At 38.1% G+C, this 20,349-nt stretch overlaps 1 protein-coding gene across 2 annotated transcripts in view; it reads right to left on the minus strand.

Annotated features, from left to right (window-relative positions):
- The window catches only part of CEP192 (centrosomal protein 192), a 72,737-nt gene that overhangs the window by 44,037 nt on the left and 8,351 nt on the right, over positions 1-20,349 (minus strand). Inside the window, exons 7-17 of one of the 2 annotated variants that reach the window (XM_026843153.1) lie at positions 17,941-18,081; positions 17,154-17,493; positions 16,651-16,791; positions 14,243-14,307; positions 13,970-14,161; positions 12,922-13,045; positions 10,896-11,017; positions 7,331-8,372; positions 7,095-7,221; positions 5,517-5,688; positions 157-1,051 (exon numbers count right to left, since the gene is read on the minus strand). In XM_026843153.1, coding sequence (XP_026698954.1) covers positions 157-1,051; positions 5,517-5,688; positions 7,095-7,221; positions 7,331-8,372; positions 10,896-11,017; positions 12,922-13,045; positions 13,970-14,161; positions 14,243-14,307; positions 16,651-16,791; positions 17,154-17,493; positions 17,941-18,081 — 3,361 coding nt within the window. Of the gene's footprint in view, positions 1-156; positions 1,052-5,516; positions 5,689-7,094; positions 7,222-7,330; positions 8,373-10,895; positions 11,027-12,921; positions 13,046-13,969; positions 14,162-14,242; positions 14,308-16,650; positions 16,792-17,153; positions 17,494-17,940; positions 18,082-20,349 lie in introns of both variants that reach the window. The other variant, XM_026843152.1, reaches the window with a different exon arrangement.

Below are 20,349 nucleotides of genomic sequence, written 5' to 3' on the forward strand. Positions count from 1 at the left end.
GGAAAATTAGTAATACCTCTTTTAAAAATAACAAAGCTTCCACACAGAGTAATTGTGGTTACACTTAGTAGTCATTTTTACTGTAAGGTTAGCATCATCATTATCATCCTTCTTCCCACAGCTGTATTTTAAACACACTCTAAACACCACACTTACCAATACCAGGTGACTTTGACAACTCCCACTCATTTCTATCAGCTCCAAGAGGTTGTCCAGTACATGGTTTTATATTTAAGATATTCTTGTTCCAGGAAGTAGAGTGTGGATTACAAAGCGAAGCTGCACCTAAAGAGCCAGGACCAATATTTGGACCTAAAGGAATTCCTACTATAAGTGGGTTCTCTACATGTCCTGCTGGGATACTGGAACAAGGAATCCCTGCTGGAAGACCAAAACCTGCAGAGCTGCAGCCACGAAACTGAGACAAAACTGTCTTTCCAGTGGATGGTATGTTTCCCAGATGTTGTGGTGCAAATGGAGTCGTTGCAAGAGAATGTCCTGTAAGCAACGTGGGAACAGAAGAACTTGCTTGACTCTCGGAGGTAATGACACAGGATTTTAAACTTGAAATAGGAACATATTGTTCACCAGATGAGTTTTGACTGAATGGCATGTAAGTGCTTAATCCAGGATATACAGGTAATACATTCAAGGATGGTAATCCTTGTCTCTGTGCTTTGCTTGTTTGATCCTGCCACACTTCCTGGGCGTCATTAGAACAAAGTGGCTGAAAGATGCAGAATTTACTTGGTAAAGCTGGCTGAACATGGTCTAACTCTTTATGACTTGCTGCTACATCTGAAGGAATAGATGCCAGCTGCTTTTCTTTCTTCAGAAAACTTTCTTTGGAAAGCTCTTGACCCAGTACATCATCAAGCTTTCTTTTAAGACCCTCAAGTTCATTTTCTTCTGATTTCTGGTCAATATTAAGCAGTGCTTCTTTTCTATTTGTTTGACATGACTGGTCTTCCAGATTTTCTTTTCTATGTTCCTGCAAAGGAGTTGGGCTGGCTTGAATTATTGTTGTGCTCAGTTCACTAGCATCATCACTCTAGTAAACAAAGATGATATGCAGTATTACAAATTTCAGAAAAGCAAGTAGGGTACATAAAAGACAACAGACCTTAATGCTGGTATTGCCATCCAATATAAATAAACAAGTTTGTTCAGTCTCATCTGAAGTTTTGGTTTTGTAACATCTGTGACTCCGCACCTTCAAAAATAAAACCTTTGACTACAACCTGTTTGCCATCTAAAGTGATGTTCTAGCTAGGTATACTAGGGCTGGCTGGGAAGCAGTGTATTTTCTTCACAGTAGGCCCTACAGCACTGTATTTTTGGATTTGTTGATAACACATCAGTGTTTCAGCTCTTGCTGAGCAGTACTTTCACAGTGTCAAGGCCTTCTCCATTTCTCACTCTGTCACTCCACACAGTAGACTGGGGGTGGTAAGAGGTAGGGAGGGCACATGATCAGGACAGCTGACCCCAACTGACCAAAGGGAGAATCCATCCATGTAGCATCATGCTCAGCAATAAAACTGGGTGGGAATTTTTCCAAAGTAGCTGTTGCTTGGAGACTGGCTGGGCACCAGTCTGCTGGTATCGAGTGATTGCTTTTGCATGGCTTCTGCCCCCCACTTCACTTATTAAGCTGCCTTTATCTCAACCCACCAGTCCCACACCCTTTTGCCCTCCTAATTCTCTTCTCCATGTAGGGGTATAAGCAACTGAAGATCAGCCACTAGCTGGGGTCAACTCACCACATCGGGCATTAACACCAAGAGAATGCTCTGCTCTCTGAAGTTACCACCGACTAAGAGAGCTTCCACAGGGCCAAAAAAGTTTGACTTTCTACGATTTTATAAAGTCACTCTATGGGAAAGTAACTCCACTATGTAAAAAAACCTAATGGAGCAGATTTCTAAACTCACTGACAGGTTCACAGACATACTATTCTAAAAAACAGAGACCCACAGTGAATTTTCTTATTTACTGTGTTTGGATCCAACACCATGGATATTATGATGTTTAAAAATGCACATATCAGAATCATTTAGGTTGGAAAAGACTTTAAGATCGAGTCCAACTGTAAACCTAACACTGGCAAGCCCACCACTAAACCACGTCCTTAAGGGCCACGTCTACACATGTTTTAAATACCTCCAGGGATGATGACTCTACCACTTCCCTGGGCAGCCTGTTCCAGTGCTTGACAACCCTTTTGGTGAAGAGATTTTTCCTAAAATCTAATCTAAACCTTCCCTGGAACAACTTCAGGCCATTCTCTCTTGTCCTATCACTTGTTACTTGGGAAGAGACCCAACTCCTTTCAGGTAGATGTAGAGACCGATAAGGTCTCCCCTGAGCCTCCTTTTCTCCAGGCTAAACAACCTCAGTTTCCTCAGCTGCTCCTCATAAGCCTTGTGCTCTAAGACACTTTGTTAGCTTCATTGCTCTTATACCAACATGCTCCAGCACCTCAATGTCATTCTTGTAGTGAGGAGCCTAAAACCGAACACAGTGTTTGAGATGGAGCCTCACCAGTACCAAGTACAGGGGAACAGTCATTTCCTAGTCCTGCTGGCCACACTATTTCTGATACAAATCGATCCTAATCAATCCTGTTTCTGATAGAATTGATCCTAAATAACAGCATCCAAGTGTGGCATACGTTATTTCTCTCCATATTCTTTATGACTTCCTTGAACACAAAGGTGCTTACGTAAGGTCTAAGTTTCTGCTAAGAAATGAGAATCCCCAAGTATTAAGAGTCCACTAATTAAAAGCTGATATGGTTAGGTATCAAATCTGTATTTAAAGTTCTTAGTAAAAGCTAAGGACCTACAAGAAGTAAGTTACAGTAACAAATACATTTTTTGAGAACAAAAAAAAAACCCACCCAGCAATACACCACTAAAGACATACTTGCCAAATTTTTAGGAAAATAAATTAAAAGCTGAGTGGCCCTGAACCAAATAATTAATCCAAAAGGATTACTTTAAGATGCATGAAAACACACTCACACACTTTGTGCACTCACACAAAGAAATCATTTAAGCCCAAAGACCTTCCATTTTGTCATGTATGCATAGTGTAGGTGAAACAAGTGCACCTTATCCTTAGAGTCTTGGAATTTTGGTACTTAGAAATCAAACCAGGAGAAAAAGAAGTACGAACCATAAACACACACATACACACAATGCATTTCAAGGGAACTCCTATTGGGTTAACTGTCAAGAGCAGAAGTGATTACACCCTCTCATGCACTGTTCATAGCTACTAATAATAGCATTGGCACTAATCAGCAGAGGAGGACTGACCATGAGAGAACCACCCTCCCACAACTGGCATCACACTTGGCATCGTACTTCACAATACAGTGGATGGATCTCCAGGTATTTCCCCTACCAATCTGAAAAATGAAAGCGTTCTTTAGATGTTCTACAAACATTAATTTTTTCTTGTGAAGTACATCCAGATCACAGATTTCATTTTCAAAAACAGTTTCAAAATAATTTTTAAGAGTTTCAAAACCAAAACTAGACAGCATGGTATGAAAGTAATCAAACTCAGCTCAGGGCATGCGTACCTTAGAGAACTTTGACATGGGAACAAGAGAGCTACACAAAGGATGAAAAGTACCTATAGCATAAAGCAATTGTTCATCTTAAGTAAATAGGACTTGGGAAGCAGAGAACGGCATGTGAAGGAAGGGGAAGAACAATAAAGTAGCTGTTCAGATTGTTGTAGAAAAGGAAGCTGCAAGTTACAATCCTTTAAAAAGGGCATTCAGGAGAGCTGCCCGAGTGAGATGACTAACCAGGCCAAATCAATGCAACAAGAAATTTACAAAGTTTTTTAAAATCATGCAACTTTGACAACCTGACCCTAGTGTTAAAGAGAGGGCATCACTGATCAATAGTGATATATGAAGTATTCATATAGATAGTGCTATATGAAGTATTCAGATCTGAAGGTAACACCAATATAAACTTTCTTACTCTCTGTAAGAAGCTTCAGGCAAGGGACATGAAAGTGATTCTTAAAAGTACAAATGAGATGAAGATCTCTTGGTCTCTCTCTCTCAGCATAAAAGATTACTAACCCAAAGGAGTAAGATAACACTGCAGAGTTACAAATATACCTACAAATGTACTCACAACACAAATTTAAAACTTTTGCAAAGTACTTGAGGATCTCCTTGCTGAACTATCCTGGGGAACAAAGATTTCTCAGTAGCATGTCTTCAAGACAGAGGAGCAAACTAGTATGCATCAAGAGCCATCCATTTGCACAAGATAACAGGAATCTAGAACCATATGCATTTAAATTGTGAAAGAGACCCAAGAGCTGATGCTGTGCCAGCATGGACTGCAAGCAAATACCCACCAAAATTTGCCCTTGGGTCCCTCCTACAGGACTGTGATGCCCACTGCAATCATGAAGACAGAAGAGAATAGATATTCCCTGTGTAACTTGAGAACTAGACCGAGAACAAAATCGGCTATAGGCCAGAACACATGCTTCCTTTTTCCTGATGCTTTCAGCATGAAGCAACATTGCTGCTGTTGTTCCTATAGCAGGAAGACATCACTAAGCTTTCACTAGCCACCAGTCCTGAAAAGCCTCACCCTCTTTAAAAGGGAAAAAAAAAAAGCATAGTAGACAGTATTTCTATTTCCTGTTAGAGAAATCCACAACTGATAAAGAGATTACAATGTAACCACTCAGATTTACACAGATATGGATACAGTCAGAGAGGTTTCTCAGCTTTTGCTTGGTTGTTTTTTAAAGTTTCATCCAGATTTCCACACACTTTCAAAGAGGGGAGGCATAATAAAGATTCCAGGTATGCATGGATTTAGATAAAAGAATGCAAATTCCTCAATCAGCATAAGATTGCAAGTCTGAACAAAAGTTTCACTCTCAGAGTAGACGCTTTGCTAAAGCAATAAGAACAGTCAGCATGACTGTCAGAAGTAGAAAATGATAGCTTCAGTCCTGGATAAAGTTAAAGCTAAAATACGTACTTATAAATGTTCCTCCAGGAAAAATTCTCCTAACAACTGAAGCTGAGCAGAAAGGGAGCCTCACAAGCAATGAAAGCAGATACAGATCCTGCAAACTACTACTGCAACACTGCACTGTATTCCAAGAACAGAATGACTTAACAAGAAATTGAGGAAAAAATGAAAGGGAAAGAATACACCAACTCTAACTTTTTTCAACTGAATCAATGTTCTTTGAATGTTTTACTATGTCTATATTCATTCGGGTTTGTGCATTTAATATAATTTATTTCAGAACTTAAATTTCTGAAACTCAGGAGTAGGGGAACAGAATACCTCTTCTCTATGCACAGCATGTCCTAAACTGTTCTGAAACCCTTGCAGCTTTTCTAATTTATAAGTATTTTGACAATTTAAGGGTTTGATTTGAGAGGGAGGGGGAGGTGATGTATTGTTTGTTTTAAAGAAAGAGAATACTTATTTAGATTTCAGGATTTTTCTTACCCAGTAAATCTCTGGATTATGTATTATAGCTGTGTTCTTAAGGGTACTGTCAGATGCAGAGACATATGTTAATCTGCTCATGCTAGGACTTGAGTAAACTGACTGAGGTAGTACACTCCCTTTGCAAGACGAGTCCTGATAACATGGTGTGCAAGTAAAGTCAGTTTCAGACCTGAAAAACAGATTAAAAATATGTCAGTATCAGAACACACTTCTAATGCTGCCCCCAAGAAAATCAATGCTACACATTAGTTATACTATTCTAAAAGTCAATTTACTTAGCCATTCTACTTACAGTCAACAGAAATGAGAAATCAGCTCCAACCTCTACAAGTTCTGGTTTTGATGTACACAAAACTGACTTTCACTGGATATAAATCGATAAGGCAAAGCATCAGAGTTCCACAGATGAACTCAGATGCCAAGGTCAGAGAAAAACACAATACTTGGATCTATCTAGATGGAAGAATGTCAAATGAAATCATTCAACATCCCAGGCATCACACATTAGTACTTTCTATTTGCTGCTGAGATTCTCATCATTTCACACACCTGAAAACACAGGATCTCTCACCACTTTGCCAAACAAGAAGAGATAATAAGAAAACAATTAAAAGTCATTGACAATTTTAACTGGAAATCTTAATGTCTACATAACACACTTGCAAAACTACACATACTTCTGCCCATTTTAACTTCTGAGAAAAGCCAGACAGCCTGTAATTCTAACACCATGTACAACACACTAACTGTAGTTAAGTATCAAGCAGTGAATTTATAAAGTTTAAGGCAAAGAAATCAGTTGCCTCCTCTTTTTAATGAGAATGTACATAACCATTGGCTACTGGCCAAGTTTATATGTTTAAGACTACACAACCAACTTAGTTTTAATCTTAAAGTTTATATAACACTTATTGTTATGGGAGTTTATTTAAAAAACACTTCCCTTTCAGTTGCTAAGAAAGCTTTACATCTTAGACACAAGCTGCAGTTTCAAAATACAAAGTGGGCAAACGCAAAACAAATATTTCTACCCATCCCCTCTCACAACAAGTACTGGTACATATCATAGAACCAAACTAAGTTAAATACTTAGAAGTTCACATCTTCATTGGTCTATATAATGTCAAACTTTATTTGCATATAATTAACAGCATAATCCCCAACCAAGTACCTTTATTTGTAATAGATGAATTACACTGGAACAATGAATAAATATGGGATTTTATAGCTCCATCAACACAAAGTTTAGGTATCTGATGTATCTGACTAGCTAAAAGGCTGAATACTTTGTATTCTTGAATTACTGGATAATCCTGAACAGAAACAGCAATGTTCTTATCCAGCAACTCTGCCTCATCAGGACAGTGAGCAAAAGTAGAAGTTCACAATTGCTTAAAGCTGCTTCTCCATACACATAATAAAAGCAAACAAAAAGCTTAGACTAAGAATTAAGTCTTAGCATAACAACAGTCTTCTACAAACTGAGATCAAGGACAACATTCAAACTAAAACTTGATCCCTCAAAAATCCTCATGAAGCATTAGTATTTCTTATAACCTGCACCAAGAAATTTACCCTGAAAATGCTGTTCCAGAAGTCTCACTAGGAGAAGAGTGAATTAGTGGTGAAGTTGAAGGTCTGAAGCTACACTGCTCATCCTCCAGAGGCTGCAAGTCACCTTCAGGTAGAATGGGTTTATGCTCTGGTGAATAAACAGAATTTAGTAACAGTGTTTATTTATGCACAGGGAACAATCCTACTGCCAAGAAAAGCTTTTCAACAACTGGTTACATTTATATGGGTTTACTTACCGGTACTATTCTGGGAAGCTGGGGAGAGCTGCTCAAAAGTTACATGCTTCCCATTCCTACCACAGCCAGTATTGGCATCTCTGTATCTTTTCTCTATGTTTGCGTTTTGCTTCTTTGCATCATTGTTCAATTTCTGTGTAGGCTTTACTTTTGTAGGGCTTACTGAGACATATTTACTAGATTGCTTGGGACGTTTTAAGGTGTTGAGTGACAGAGTATTTCCTGTATTTCTCTCCACCAAATCACTACATGGGTCAGGAACAGAATTTGTTGTTTGATCTACTGTTTCTGTGTCTTCCCTGATGCCACATCTACTAGTGATATCGTTGGTCTGGTAAGCAAGTGGACTTCTCTGTGCCGCTTCCATTTTTGCTGCTAAAGGAATTCCACACTCCTTTGCTTCATTTCCAGTAGGTGAGGTTTGGGTATCAAGCGTACCTGATCTATGATCAGCATTCACTGACTGTAAATATTTACTATTTAGTAAATCTGACAACTTTTCTGAACATTTAACACTATTTGCAGTTGTATCTTCATGGTTGGGAAGAGCAGACAAACTAGAAAAATTCTGCCTATTGTTTTCTTCGTTAAAATAACCCAGACATCGCTTCTCTCTTTCTTGTTGCTTGCTATGATTATTTATCGAGTATTCTGCAAGATTATCCTTATTTTTACCTTTATCCAGCAAAAAAGTATCAGGCATAAGGTTCTGGACAGATGCTTCATGTTTCACAATACTCTCATAATCACTTTCATGGCCAATCTCATCTGTTTTTTTGAGGTATTTTTCCATATCAAATGCACTTTTTTCCTCATTGTTGGATAACACCTGATTAGCAGACAGTTCCATCTCTTTAACAATTCCAGGAAAGAAACACGTTCTTTTACTTTTAGTAGGGAGTGCCATCATCATAGCAGCTAGCTGGGAAGGATCAGCACTGGAGGAAGCATTAGCAATAGCAGATGCAATTGTGCTAATACTCAGGACAGAGTCAGAATGATTAGATAATCCATCTTCAGGCTTGTCTTTATGAATTGCATCCTACAACAAACCAGAATGAGTTAAGCACCAAATTAAGAATTTTTTTAGTGTTTTAAATTATTCTGCTTTTCAGTATACAGTAATATATATATACAATTCGTCACATTTTTAATCACATGTCCAGAAGAAACACTGCAATAGGCATAATTCTAATCACACTGATTTTTTAAGTCTACTCCACAAAGTTTTCTTAAAACCTTAATTAAAGATTGCCTGCTAGGAAGCCTTAGTTCATGTAAAACTTTTTAAATCCTGAAATGTTTTAATTTAGTTAGAAGAACTAGGAGTAAAATCCCATCAGCAGCAAACAACAGAAAAGAAACTACCACAACCAGAACCACAGTATCTTCCCAATTAATTCTGAATCACCTGCCTCTCTACAAGGGGAAGACAAACCTATTTCCAGTTTTCTCTGTCACTGGAGTTGGAGTTCTTTTTTATTTTGCACATTGGAAATTCTTAGCAAAGGGCATGGAATAAGTAGACAGTCATGTTCAGACCACAATCTCTTCCCACCTCTCTTAGATACACATACATTGAGGAAGAAAAGAAAAAAGATGTCTGCCTGTAGATATGCATGTGTGTCTTTACAACATCCTCATAAAAAGACTGATGAAATATGGAGCAGTCAAGTAGACCACGACTCAGCTGAAAACTGGCCAAATTGCCAGGCTCCAAGGGTTGTGATCAGCAGCACAGTCCAGCAGGATGCCAGACACTCATTAGTGGAGTGCCCCAGGGATCAAGATGGGAGCCAGTACTGTCCAACACATTCATTAATGATGTAGATGATGGGGCAGAGTGAACCCTCAGCAAGTTTGATCATCATACAAAATTGAGAGGTATGATTGATACACCAGGAGAGGGGGCTGTCATTGAGAGGAACCTCAAGAGGCCAGAAAAACGGGCTGAAAAGAATATCATTAAAATCAAAGGGAAATGCCAAGATTAGCACCTGGGAAGGAATAAACCCATGCACCCATACAGCCTGGGAAACAACCAGCTGGAAAGCAGCTTGGCAGAAAAGGACTTGGGAGTCCTCACAGACATGAAGTTGACCATGAACCAGCAATGTGCCCTTTTAGCAAAGGTGGCCAACAGCATCCTGGGATGGGTAAGAGAGAGTTGCCAGCAGGTAGGTGATCCTTCTCTTCTACTCAGCGCTGCTGCAACCATATCTGGAGTGCTGTGTCCAGTTACAGTCTCCCCAGTAGGAGACACACAGACATACTGGAGAGAGTCTAGTGAAGGGCCAAAAAGATGAATAGAGCTTGGAGCATCTATCATATGAGGAGAGAGCTGGAACTGTTGAGCCTCAATACGAAAAGACCAGGGGGAATCTTATCAGTGTGTATAAATACCTGACAGAAAGAAGAGGGGGGTAAGGAGGAGTAAAGAAGATGGATCCAGACTCTTCTCTGAGGTATCCAGTAAGAAAGGAAGCAATGGGCACAATTTTAAAACTAGAAAATTCTATTTAAACATAAGGAAAAGATTTTTAATGTCAACATGATCAAACACTGGTACAGGTTTCCCAGAGAGGACCCAAACAGACTACAGTCTCTATCCTTGGAGATATTCAAAACATGACCAGACCCTGATCAACCTGTTCTGTTTGACCTGGTTTTGAGCAAGAAGGGATGGACTAGATGATCTCCACGAGTGCCTTCTGATCTCAACCATTCTGTGATTTGTCTGTGTTTCTCAACATTTTACCACCCATATAAGACTGATGAGGGTGACCTAAACTTGTACAAAAATAGAGGGTAAGGTAGATTAGAATCTGGATATACATTATCAAAACCCCAAATTACTCATTTTGTATCTAGAACAAGAAAAGCAATTATGGCAGTACATTGTCAGATGAGCAACCCAACATTTCTGCATTTAAGTCTGCAACTTTCATTATCTGATCAGCTAAACCATGTCATACTTGCTAGTTAATGATTCCTTTCAGTAACCATGTAGAAGGGCTTTTTCTGTAACTGAAAGGGTCTGTATGCATTCTGCCTGATCAAAAAAAGAACATGACATCTTAAGGAAGAGAAGGTAGGTGTCTAGGACTACCAAATTGTAAATACACTTTTTCACCACATCAATATTTTTGAATTTTATCAAGTAAAAGACTTGATCCACATGCTAAAGACAAGCTGTTTCATTTAAAAAAAAATAGAAAGGAAAGACATAGCTGAAATACAGAAACTTGATTGCAGAATGTTGGTAGTCTAGGAATCTCTGAAAAAGCTATGGGCTGACAGACCAAGCAACTCCAAAAGTGAAGCAGGGAGAAAAAGGAAAATGAGATCACGATACTAACACCTGACTCATTATAGGATCAAGGTATTCTAATAAAACCATCCTAAAAAACAGTGGTACCTGCTAGGATTCAAATGATTAGTATAAAAAGCCATGGAGATGATATGAAAGTCCAAATTTAGCTGTGTTCAAAGAAACAAAAATAATTCCAATTATTTGAATTTTGTTCAAGTTCATAGTTGCACTTAATAGAAAAATACAAAATACCTTTACTTTAATTTTAGTAGCATCTTCTGTATTAACACTTTTATGTATTCCAACTGCAGTATCCATCCCATGCCATGCACCTTCACAGCCAGTAGAATTTGCATGGTTTTTTCTTTGTGCCTCTAAGTCATCTAAGAACAAAGAAAAAGACAGTAAATTAATTTACTGTAAGTAAATTGTCTGAACACCTGCATTCTTGGGATAGACATGTTCCCTTAATGCTCTATAGAAAAAAGAGCTGCCATAAAGGCACAAATCCAAATACTGCAAGCATGAATTGTTCCCTGTACAGTACTCAAAATTTACATTTAAGTCACAAAATTAGCTGGCATTATGAATACAATGCTCACACTCTTCAAATTTTATTTTCAGGTAGCTTACCATATTAGCATAAGCTAAACAAACCTTTTCATAAAATGGTGTTTGCAAGAAAGTATTAACATAAACCGAACTCCAATAGAAAACTAGAATTAAACCCAAGTAAAGCCAGTGCTGGACACAGGGTTTGACTAAGGTAGACAGCAGTGAACTGGTGATTTTGAAAGATTATCTTTAGGAGGAACAGGTATGTTTCTGAAACCAAAGCTACCAGTAGTCTTCTGGATTAGGAGATCAAACCCAAACTAGGATGTACTGTTCACATGATATCTAGAGGGTTGTTTCAACAAATGAGTTCCTGCTGGCCTCCCTAGAACACTAAAACCAACTTTTAAAGGTATTCTGATCACTGAGAAAAGAAGTATGAAACAACAAAAATTTTTTGTTTGGTTAGTTTTTATTTCTGTTCTTATAGTAGATATTTGAGGTTTGGATATACTTTGTGTTACAAGTTACACCCTCTTCAGGTTGCTGACCTCTCAGCTTCCTCTCCATCTGCTGCTCCTTAAGCAGGAACTGCACACTGATATTGCTGATAAAGATTATTATTGCCAGTACTACTGAAAATCAGATAGCAGTACTTAGTATCTCGGACACAAAGTGACACAAATACTTTCTCTAGCATTTACAGCAACCCTCATTTCTAAAGAGCTACAAAGCACATTAGGGTATTTTTCTATTATTCAAAGCAACAATTTTACTATAATTTAATTGAACAGAGGTCATGATCTCAATGAACTCATGGTATTTTTTGACAAAAATTCAGACTATTGTATAGTGAACTTAAGCACACTAACACTAGGTTTTAAAAAAACAAAAATCATTAGAGACCCTTTAAAAATATTTGCAAGGTGCCAGCATGAGGAAAATCACAGCTGTAAAGCTGTTTCAAGGAAGTAGGCTCCATAAATACCCAATGGTTATTTTTCACCAATGCAAAAAAGTATTTAAGTCACTGCACTGACTGGACAAGCAGATTCAAAGACTGATGTTGCCACAGTTCAGTCAAGAGCAGTAGAGCTGCTTTAAAATGGACTCATCCTTTCCTAAATATACCTTAAGTTGATAAGCATATGTATGCAACAAAATACACTGTGACCTTTACATAAAACTTTGGAGGAATCTCCTAAATTATTGGTTTAAGTTAAGCAGGTATCATGGGAGTGTAACTGTTGGGGGTTTTTTAAGATCACAGGAAAAAATGTAGACTATGTTTTATGCACATACTGTCACGTCAGCTACAACCCAAACTATTTTCCTTCTTTCCCTATATTCTCTATATCTATATAAGTAAACAGACCAATTTTCTGGGGGTTTTGTTTGTTTGGGTTTTGGCAACACATTTATACAGCTGTTTCAACAGGAGAACTCTGAAAAGACTTTTAATTATTACAAGACATTCTGGTAGTTTTCCAGTATCTGAGACAATTCAGGGTAGTACTCGGTATTAGACTGTTCTCTCTTGTAAGTGTTTAGGTTCAGTGTTTTTCTAGGGGAAGGAGAGGTGCTCACAGCAAAAAAGACACTTGGCGAATGAAAACTAGAGGCTTTTTATTACAGATCAACAGTCTTTAATAGTTATATGCAAGTAATTCTTAACTGCTGTTATAAACACTGTCTAGGGCTGACCCTTCAGTTCTATAATTACCTGAAAACACCTCAGACAATTGTGAAATCTCTTGGCCTGTGTCACCTCCTGATGAATCAGATTGCCTTAGCAAAGCAACAGGTTGCCTTTTCTTCGGAGATGTAATATAGTAACCAAAAGATGGCTATAAAAAAAAAAAATTACCCCAGAATACAGCATGAGTAAATGGAATCATTAATAAATAGGTTCAGTGGGCTTGCAAAGCAGTTTCAGCCACAGTCCCTCCCTGGTTGGTGTTTGGCTCTCATACCCCTGCTAAGTAACACATGCCTCCTAGCATTGCAAATGCCTATAATCCAAATACATACACTTCCAATACATACATAAAATAAACTAGCAATTTCTTCATACCAGTTAGACAAAAGAAATTGCTTCCATCATCTCTGCCTGGAGAATGTTCTGCTGCTCAGCCTCTGAATGCACCAGGACAGAACATGCCAACTCTACCAATCTGGCAGGATACAACTGAATTACACAGCATATTTGACTTTGTCCCATTGTACACGCTTTCCTGCTTTTTTTGGCTTGTTTGCAACACAGATGAGATACTGACTACCGACAGCAGATAAGGGACAGGTGTCCAATAGATGCAAGAAGCGTATGTAGGTAAGAGTCTAGATGACTACATTTTCATTGAAGTTGGGCATTTGACTAGATAGCACATCAAGTATCAGCAGCTATACAAATACACCCTCGCTGTTCAAATACCCCTGTCTGAGCAGCATTTCTTTCAGCTGCTATGTGGAGCATTTGCTTGGACCTCCAACGTGCACCCTGTATATGGTGTACTTTTCTCTCTCTAATCCCACACATAATTAGTTCCTGACCAAAAGGTGAAGATCCAGATTCATTGATAACACTAGTCTTCACAGCAGAAATTCCAAATGGGAAACAAAAGCCAACCCAGACCTGTCACACAAAGAATTTCCTTTGCAAGTGAACTAGAAAAGTAGTCCTCAAGTAATTAGTTACAACATTTAAAAAAAAAAGTGCTAGATGTTGTTCTTGTCCTTTCCTTGTGTCTTAACATAAACATTAAGATACATACCCGTTTCACGTCACTGCCTCCACCAAGACAACCAAGTGCTTCAGATCTCTGACCAAAGAACTCCCCCAAGGACAAATGTAAATAACTGGCATCTTTATCAAGATCAGGTGTTCTCAGCAGAATGCAGCTATTAGCAGATTTCCATGATGTATCTGCTAACTCAGATGCATTCAGAATGTCTACTTTTTCTACCTGCAGATAAAGAGATTTCAGAAGTTGTCATTTGCAAACAAATTAGAAAGCTATTCTGTTTACCCCAAGATAATTAGTTACCTGCACAAGTTTGCGTGCTTTCTCAAATTCTTCCTGGTCTTGTGCAATCATAGCTGCTGCTTCAGCTGAAAACCAAAAAGAACATTTATTAAAATAACACTTAAGTTATTAAAGTGCTGTCATTACTACTTTGCATCATTAAGCTAAATTTTGAGGGACAGACATTGCAATATTTAATTCTACATCTGAGACAGTTTGAGATCCACTAGGAGTTATTTCATCCCATTATGGTGAGAAAAGTTCATATGAAACTTGTTTTAAAAGGGTACTCCCTGGATCTTTACTAGCCAAAATAAAAGTAGCATTAAGCTAACTTAGTGGTTAATAAAGAAAGTCTCTTATAGCCTTAACTCCAAACCAAATCATAACTCTTCATAGGTTATACTACCCATACCAGCTAGAATTGAGCATCATATAGCTACTTCCAAAAAAACTTTCACTATATTTAGTTTTGAAAATGTCATCAAGGTGGTACCTATGAATTGGAGCAAAACATGACTGGTTTGTACCAATTCACTAAATACCTGTGTAAACTACAGGCCAAATAAATCATTACTTCTTTTAAATTATTTTCACAATTAGCATTTACAGAACAATGAACACCTAAAGACTCTTCACCAAAACAGTGTGAAAAACTGATCAAGAGATACTGCTCTACCACTTTATTCCAATGTTCACATATCAGCAAGACCATCAAAAACTTATAAAATACGTGAGCTTGTACACACAGCATCCCTAGTCATAGAAGACACAGGGCAAATGGAGGAATAAGTCAAGAATGGACACAAACTTGTAAAGTGAATACAACTATTGTCCATAAAATTAGAGAGTCACAATACATACTCTGAGGAAAGAAACAAAACTGGAATATATCTTTTTTGAGCAATCCAACTTCATTTCCTAAAGGCAACCTAACACTATCATGGACACATTGTTATATCCAGTGGGACACTAAGTCAGCTACCAGTTCTTACTTAATCCTCTGTACACAGTTCTCTGAAGACTTTCTGAAAGACCAAACTCTGTCAAGTGAGCCATCCTGCCCTATTCTATACATGAATACACTGTGTGCACAGTTTGCTGACAAAGACATGTCACAAATGAGACTCAGAGGCATCAAATGTAACATTTCCTTTCTGTCCCTACAAATAAAATCTCTTCACCATCAAGCATCATACCTGAGCACTGCAAACAGGCAGACAAACTAGCAGCCAGAAAAACACTAACCACATTGAATCTGTAAGTGCAAGTCTTCTACCACGAGAACAGGTAAAACAACTGGCTCAAAAGAAGAATTCCTTTCAAATCCCATCAGTTGGGAAAAAGCTAAACAGCCTTGGAAAAAATTTACAACAGTCAGGTATTCTAATCATTCAGCAATCTGAGTCTGACACACAGGAAAGTGTCTGACACTTGAAAAAAATAAGAAGGAGCTCTGCTTTACTGACATACAAGATAGGGAAGCTTCTACCAAATTGGATTACATATGCCTATTGCAGCAGAAAACCACTAGTGTTGAAAAATATTATTTCAACCAACCAATCCTGTTTGATCACTTACTCAAAGTAAACAGTTCTAGACAGCAACATATACAGAATTCTCTTTGAAAGAAAGAGCCACCTTGAGTAGACCGTGGACATCTTTAGAATACATTAGCCCATCCATATGCCAACTTCAGAAAGCAGAATAGACTAGAAGAAGTACTGTTGCACACACTGCCTGAATCTGTCCCATAAGACAGATGACATTCTGGTGCTAAGGAATGGATATGTCTGTGCATATTATCCAAGCCTGTATGACAAACATACAGACTCTCATGGAGATCAGTCTGAGATAGCTTAAGGAAAATAAACAACTTTTTAAGTACACAGAGGTTCAGAAAGCCTAGAATTTATTAGAAGATGAGTCCCATAAAGCCCCTCAGTAAATTTCAACATTTTTCAGTACCATTTTTCACATCAAGACATTGCCAAGGCGTTCACAAAAAAAAAAATCACCAACTAGTGATTTCAGCAGCTCTTCTCACATTCTAGTTGATTTTGTAGTAGTTTCTTGTTTACAATTATTTCCTGTCTTATAACCATCACACAGTACAAAATTACAATTGATTCCTCTTGTTGAAAGAAAGTATAACAGTAATTAAAGTCCAAAGGAAAAATTGGAGAAGTGACAGCTATAGGAGCTGCTTTTGTATACTATCATATAATAGGTACCAGTGACACATTAGAATGCTTTTTAAAGAAAACAGAGAGACTTCATAAAAAGAGTAGGAAAGAAGCTATCAACTATAACTAATTATAATACCATTATAGGTTACTATCAGCAGCAGCTTTCAAAAAAGAGAAGAAAGTTTACTTAATACTATTACAGGTATCAACAACTAACCAAAAAGGAAAAAGATTACATACATCCAGTGATGAACTGCTCATTTATTTTATCATCTTCAGACAGATTTAAATCTTGTTCTTCATCAAATGAAGTATAATATGCAAGATCAGTTACCCATTTGCCCTCTTCATTTTGATAGACGATGCTGTGTGGTATATCACCTGAAAGATACAGCAAATGCTACCTGTTGATTAAAGTAAAAAGGAGTATGGCGAAGTCTTTTATTTTTAGATTAAGGAGTTCACTTGCCACAAGTCAGCAACAAGTTAAAAAAAGGTAGCTCAAGCTGCTGCAACTGCAAGCTGAAATTAGTTTCATCATCAAATAAAACAATAGTTAAGTGCAATATACAACAGTCAGTATTTTTTAAAACAAAAACAAGTCCAAATTTATTCAGGATACATTGTCTTTTATTACCAACTTGCACAACTAAAGAAAAATGCGTAGCTTACAATTTTATTTCTTCTTCCATGCAACAGTCTGGTCACAATTGTATTGATTGGTTTTAACTAAAGCAACCTACCTCTGTCTGATGTAGCTAAACTTATGTTCTCACAGCTGTCTGCAGTTGGAGACAGGTAAGCATCAGGAAGACCAACTTGACATTCAGCTGCATCTGTCTGAGGTGCATCTGCACTAAGAACAACTTTAGGAGTGGTGTGGTGCCCCAAAACTCCTCCTGCTGTGTGTAGTACTTCTACATCAGAAGCAGCAGCCTGACACTCAGTGGATTGTATGTCTTGCTTTGGAAGGACATCCGAGACATCAGCTTTATGGTTGTCCACGTGCTGAAGATATAGTGAATCTATCTGCTGCTCAGCAGCAGTGCAGGAATCCAGCACATCTCCAGTAGTCACAGAATTCTTAAACGATAATAATTTGAAAAGTGTCAGAAGTACAGTTGTTAACTGTTTGTGTGTTAACAGTCCTAGGTACAAATAGTCCAAGTTAACCGTTTAAAAAATATATCTAAAAACAAAGTGGTGTTGAGCTAACTGCTGCTCAAAGGCAGACAACAAGCCAGACAGTTGCTGCTCTACACCTACCTTTCACACGCTGACCAATTATTTGAGACTTATTTACACTCTCCTGGAAAAACTAAGTCTCTATGATGCCGTACACTTAATAAAACCTTGGACATTGCTATCCAAGATAATAAACCAGTGATCTAAAAGATTTTATAAACTAGTTGCACGATAGAAAAGAGTTGGGTTGCTAGTTCAACTTCGATAAAGTTTTCAAATGCAGTGCCTTCTTTTACTACAGTCTTACTCATATGATAAGCAGAAATTTAAAGGACCATTTCATACCAGTTGCTGTACTGCTCTGGGCAGCACTTCTCTTTGCACAGAACATGCAGTTATGCCTTGATTTTGTGAATCTTCATCACTAGCATTTCCAGAGTCTATTCCTGTCACAGCCTGGAAAGTGTCAGGAACCAGAAAGTTCTCCTTAAAAAAAAAAAAAAAAAACACACAAACCACAGGTATACCAAAGGGAAAAAAAAAAGTTAATACTACAGTTGGTTTTACAATATAAAAAAATTCTCTAGTAAAGGGATTATCATGCTTTGTTTGCTCAAGTGCCACTGCCAGAGGCACCTCTAGCTGTTACCACCACCATTAAGGACAACAGTTCCTGGTTATGCCAATCCACACATCTGCCTCCAAGGGTATACACAGCAAGAAGATGGAGGATCTCGTTATTCCCACTACATCCTTTCACTCCCTTTAACAAGGGCATCATGCTGCTACTCTTCTGGTTGACCCACTGCTGAATGAGGACTCTAAATACAGCTCAATCTGTGGTAGCTACCCCACTGCCTATCTACAGTGGCAGTGAAGCAGGAACATCTTACACAAATAGAGAAGACAGAGAGCAGAACTGTGTTCTTCTTACTCTTCAACCAACCACCTATCACCTTCTTCATGTCCAGCCATAGACCAGCAACTGGCAGCCTAAGCAGACTGCTTTTACAGGGTTAACGTATTACTTCCCACAGCCTGGAAACTCTTATGTCAGTTGGGTAATTTCTGAAATTTTGAAAGCTACAGTTCATTTAACTGTTTAAATCAATCACACTTTCCCATTCTGGTGAAGCATGAAACTTCCAATATCACATCCATGGCTGCAAAGCCAAGAAAATGGAAAGGCAGTTAATCCCCAGCAATCTGCCCGTAACGGAGCTAACCGCTACTCAAAGGCAGACCACAAGCCAGCCAGTTGCTGCTCTATCCTTACCTTCTACACACTGACAAGATACATACATACTTATTCTCCTAGAAAAACAAGTCTCTATGATGCTACACAATAAACTTTGGACATCACGCTCCAAGATAACCAGTGATTAAAAAGATTTTATAAACTAATTGCATAATAGAAGTGCCAGCATGTTACCTTAACAGTTACAGAAACAAAAAATAAACCAGAAACAATTACATTTAAAACTGTAACTCTAGTTAAGAATTGCAACAAGTTAAACTACTAAAAGTAGTTTTGTCACAGATCCATCAGATTAAAATTAAACCATTCCTATACAATAGGCCCATCTCCTAAGTATTTCAAGCAAGTTACAAGCGAGATCAAAAAAAGATGGCCTTAGTTTTGGTTTAGCTGACCAGATTGCAGGGGCTGGAAGGGACAGGGTAAAGCAAGAGTTTTATGGGTATTAGCTTTTTTATGGAGATTTAACTTTCATCAAAAATTCTCTGCCTTCAGAAGATGGTAATCGAAATTAAAATCATGCCATCACAAGACAACAATAACTGTAGAGGCTTCTGCTTAGTTACCAGTGATACAATATCCCTTAGTGGACTTGAGAGGATCCCAAACACTTATCTACAAATATTTTACCATCTCTGACACTAAAAACCACCACTAAGAAGCTGAAAGGGGAAGCAAGGTGCATAAGAAACATCCACACCTTATACCAAAATTCAAGAGAATGCCTGAGGTGCATACATAAGTTCAGACCAGCATAAACAATCCAAAACTCTGAAAGCAATTTTTACTTTTGTAATAAGGATTAAGAAATGTAATATTGAATAATTCAGCAGAAAAAGTCCATCTTCAGGAAATAACAGTGATGCTGTATTAATTACAGGATTTCTCTGAGGACAAGTATAAATCATCCCAGAGAAGTACAGAAATACAGTCTTAGGAGGTTGGGGTTTAGGTTTTTTCCCCCCTCTTTGCAAGATCAAGTATAACAGGACTGACTGCACAAAGTTATCTACCAGAGCTGCTTATCAGGAGAAAGAAGGCGCTATGCACAAAACAGAGGACTATGAGGAGCAGGGCTAGAAAGAAGTGTGAAACCTGGAGACCTGAATAAAGGAGACACTATAATAGGAAACTCTTCAGCTTTGCTGCAGGCTTTCCTGACTAACGCCTCTTGGGACAGCCAGCTACTTACCCAATTCCACCTTATCTCATAAACAGCAAGACCTTCTGTAACAAGCAGATGAATCAGCTGATAGCTCTGCACTACAAGGAAGAGAAATACAAGAAAAGAAATACAAAAATAGCTACCTAGCTTCTCTATTTTTCTTTTTTTTCCCCCCAGGAAAAACCTTGCGGAGGAAACAAAGTCAGAAGCTCACTCAAACAGCTCTGTTTCTAGTTCAGAGCTGTATTTGCTATCTTTAAATTTAAAAATAATCCTTTGCTGTATAGGATCCCTGTTGAACAGTATTTCGGTTTGACGCGAAAGAAATGAA

The sequence above is a fragment of the Athene cunicularia genome (genome assembly GCF_003259725.1).
Source record: "Athene cunicularia isolate RWA chromosome 2 unlocalized genomic scaffold, athCun1 chr2_part1, whole genome shotgun sequence".
Taxonomy (NCBI): domain Eukaryota; kingdom Metazoa; phylum Chordata; class Aves; order Strigiformes; family Strigidae; genus Athene; species Athene cunicularia.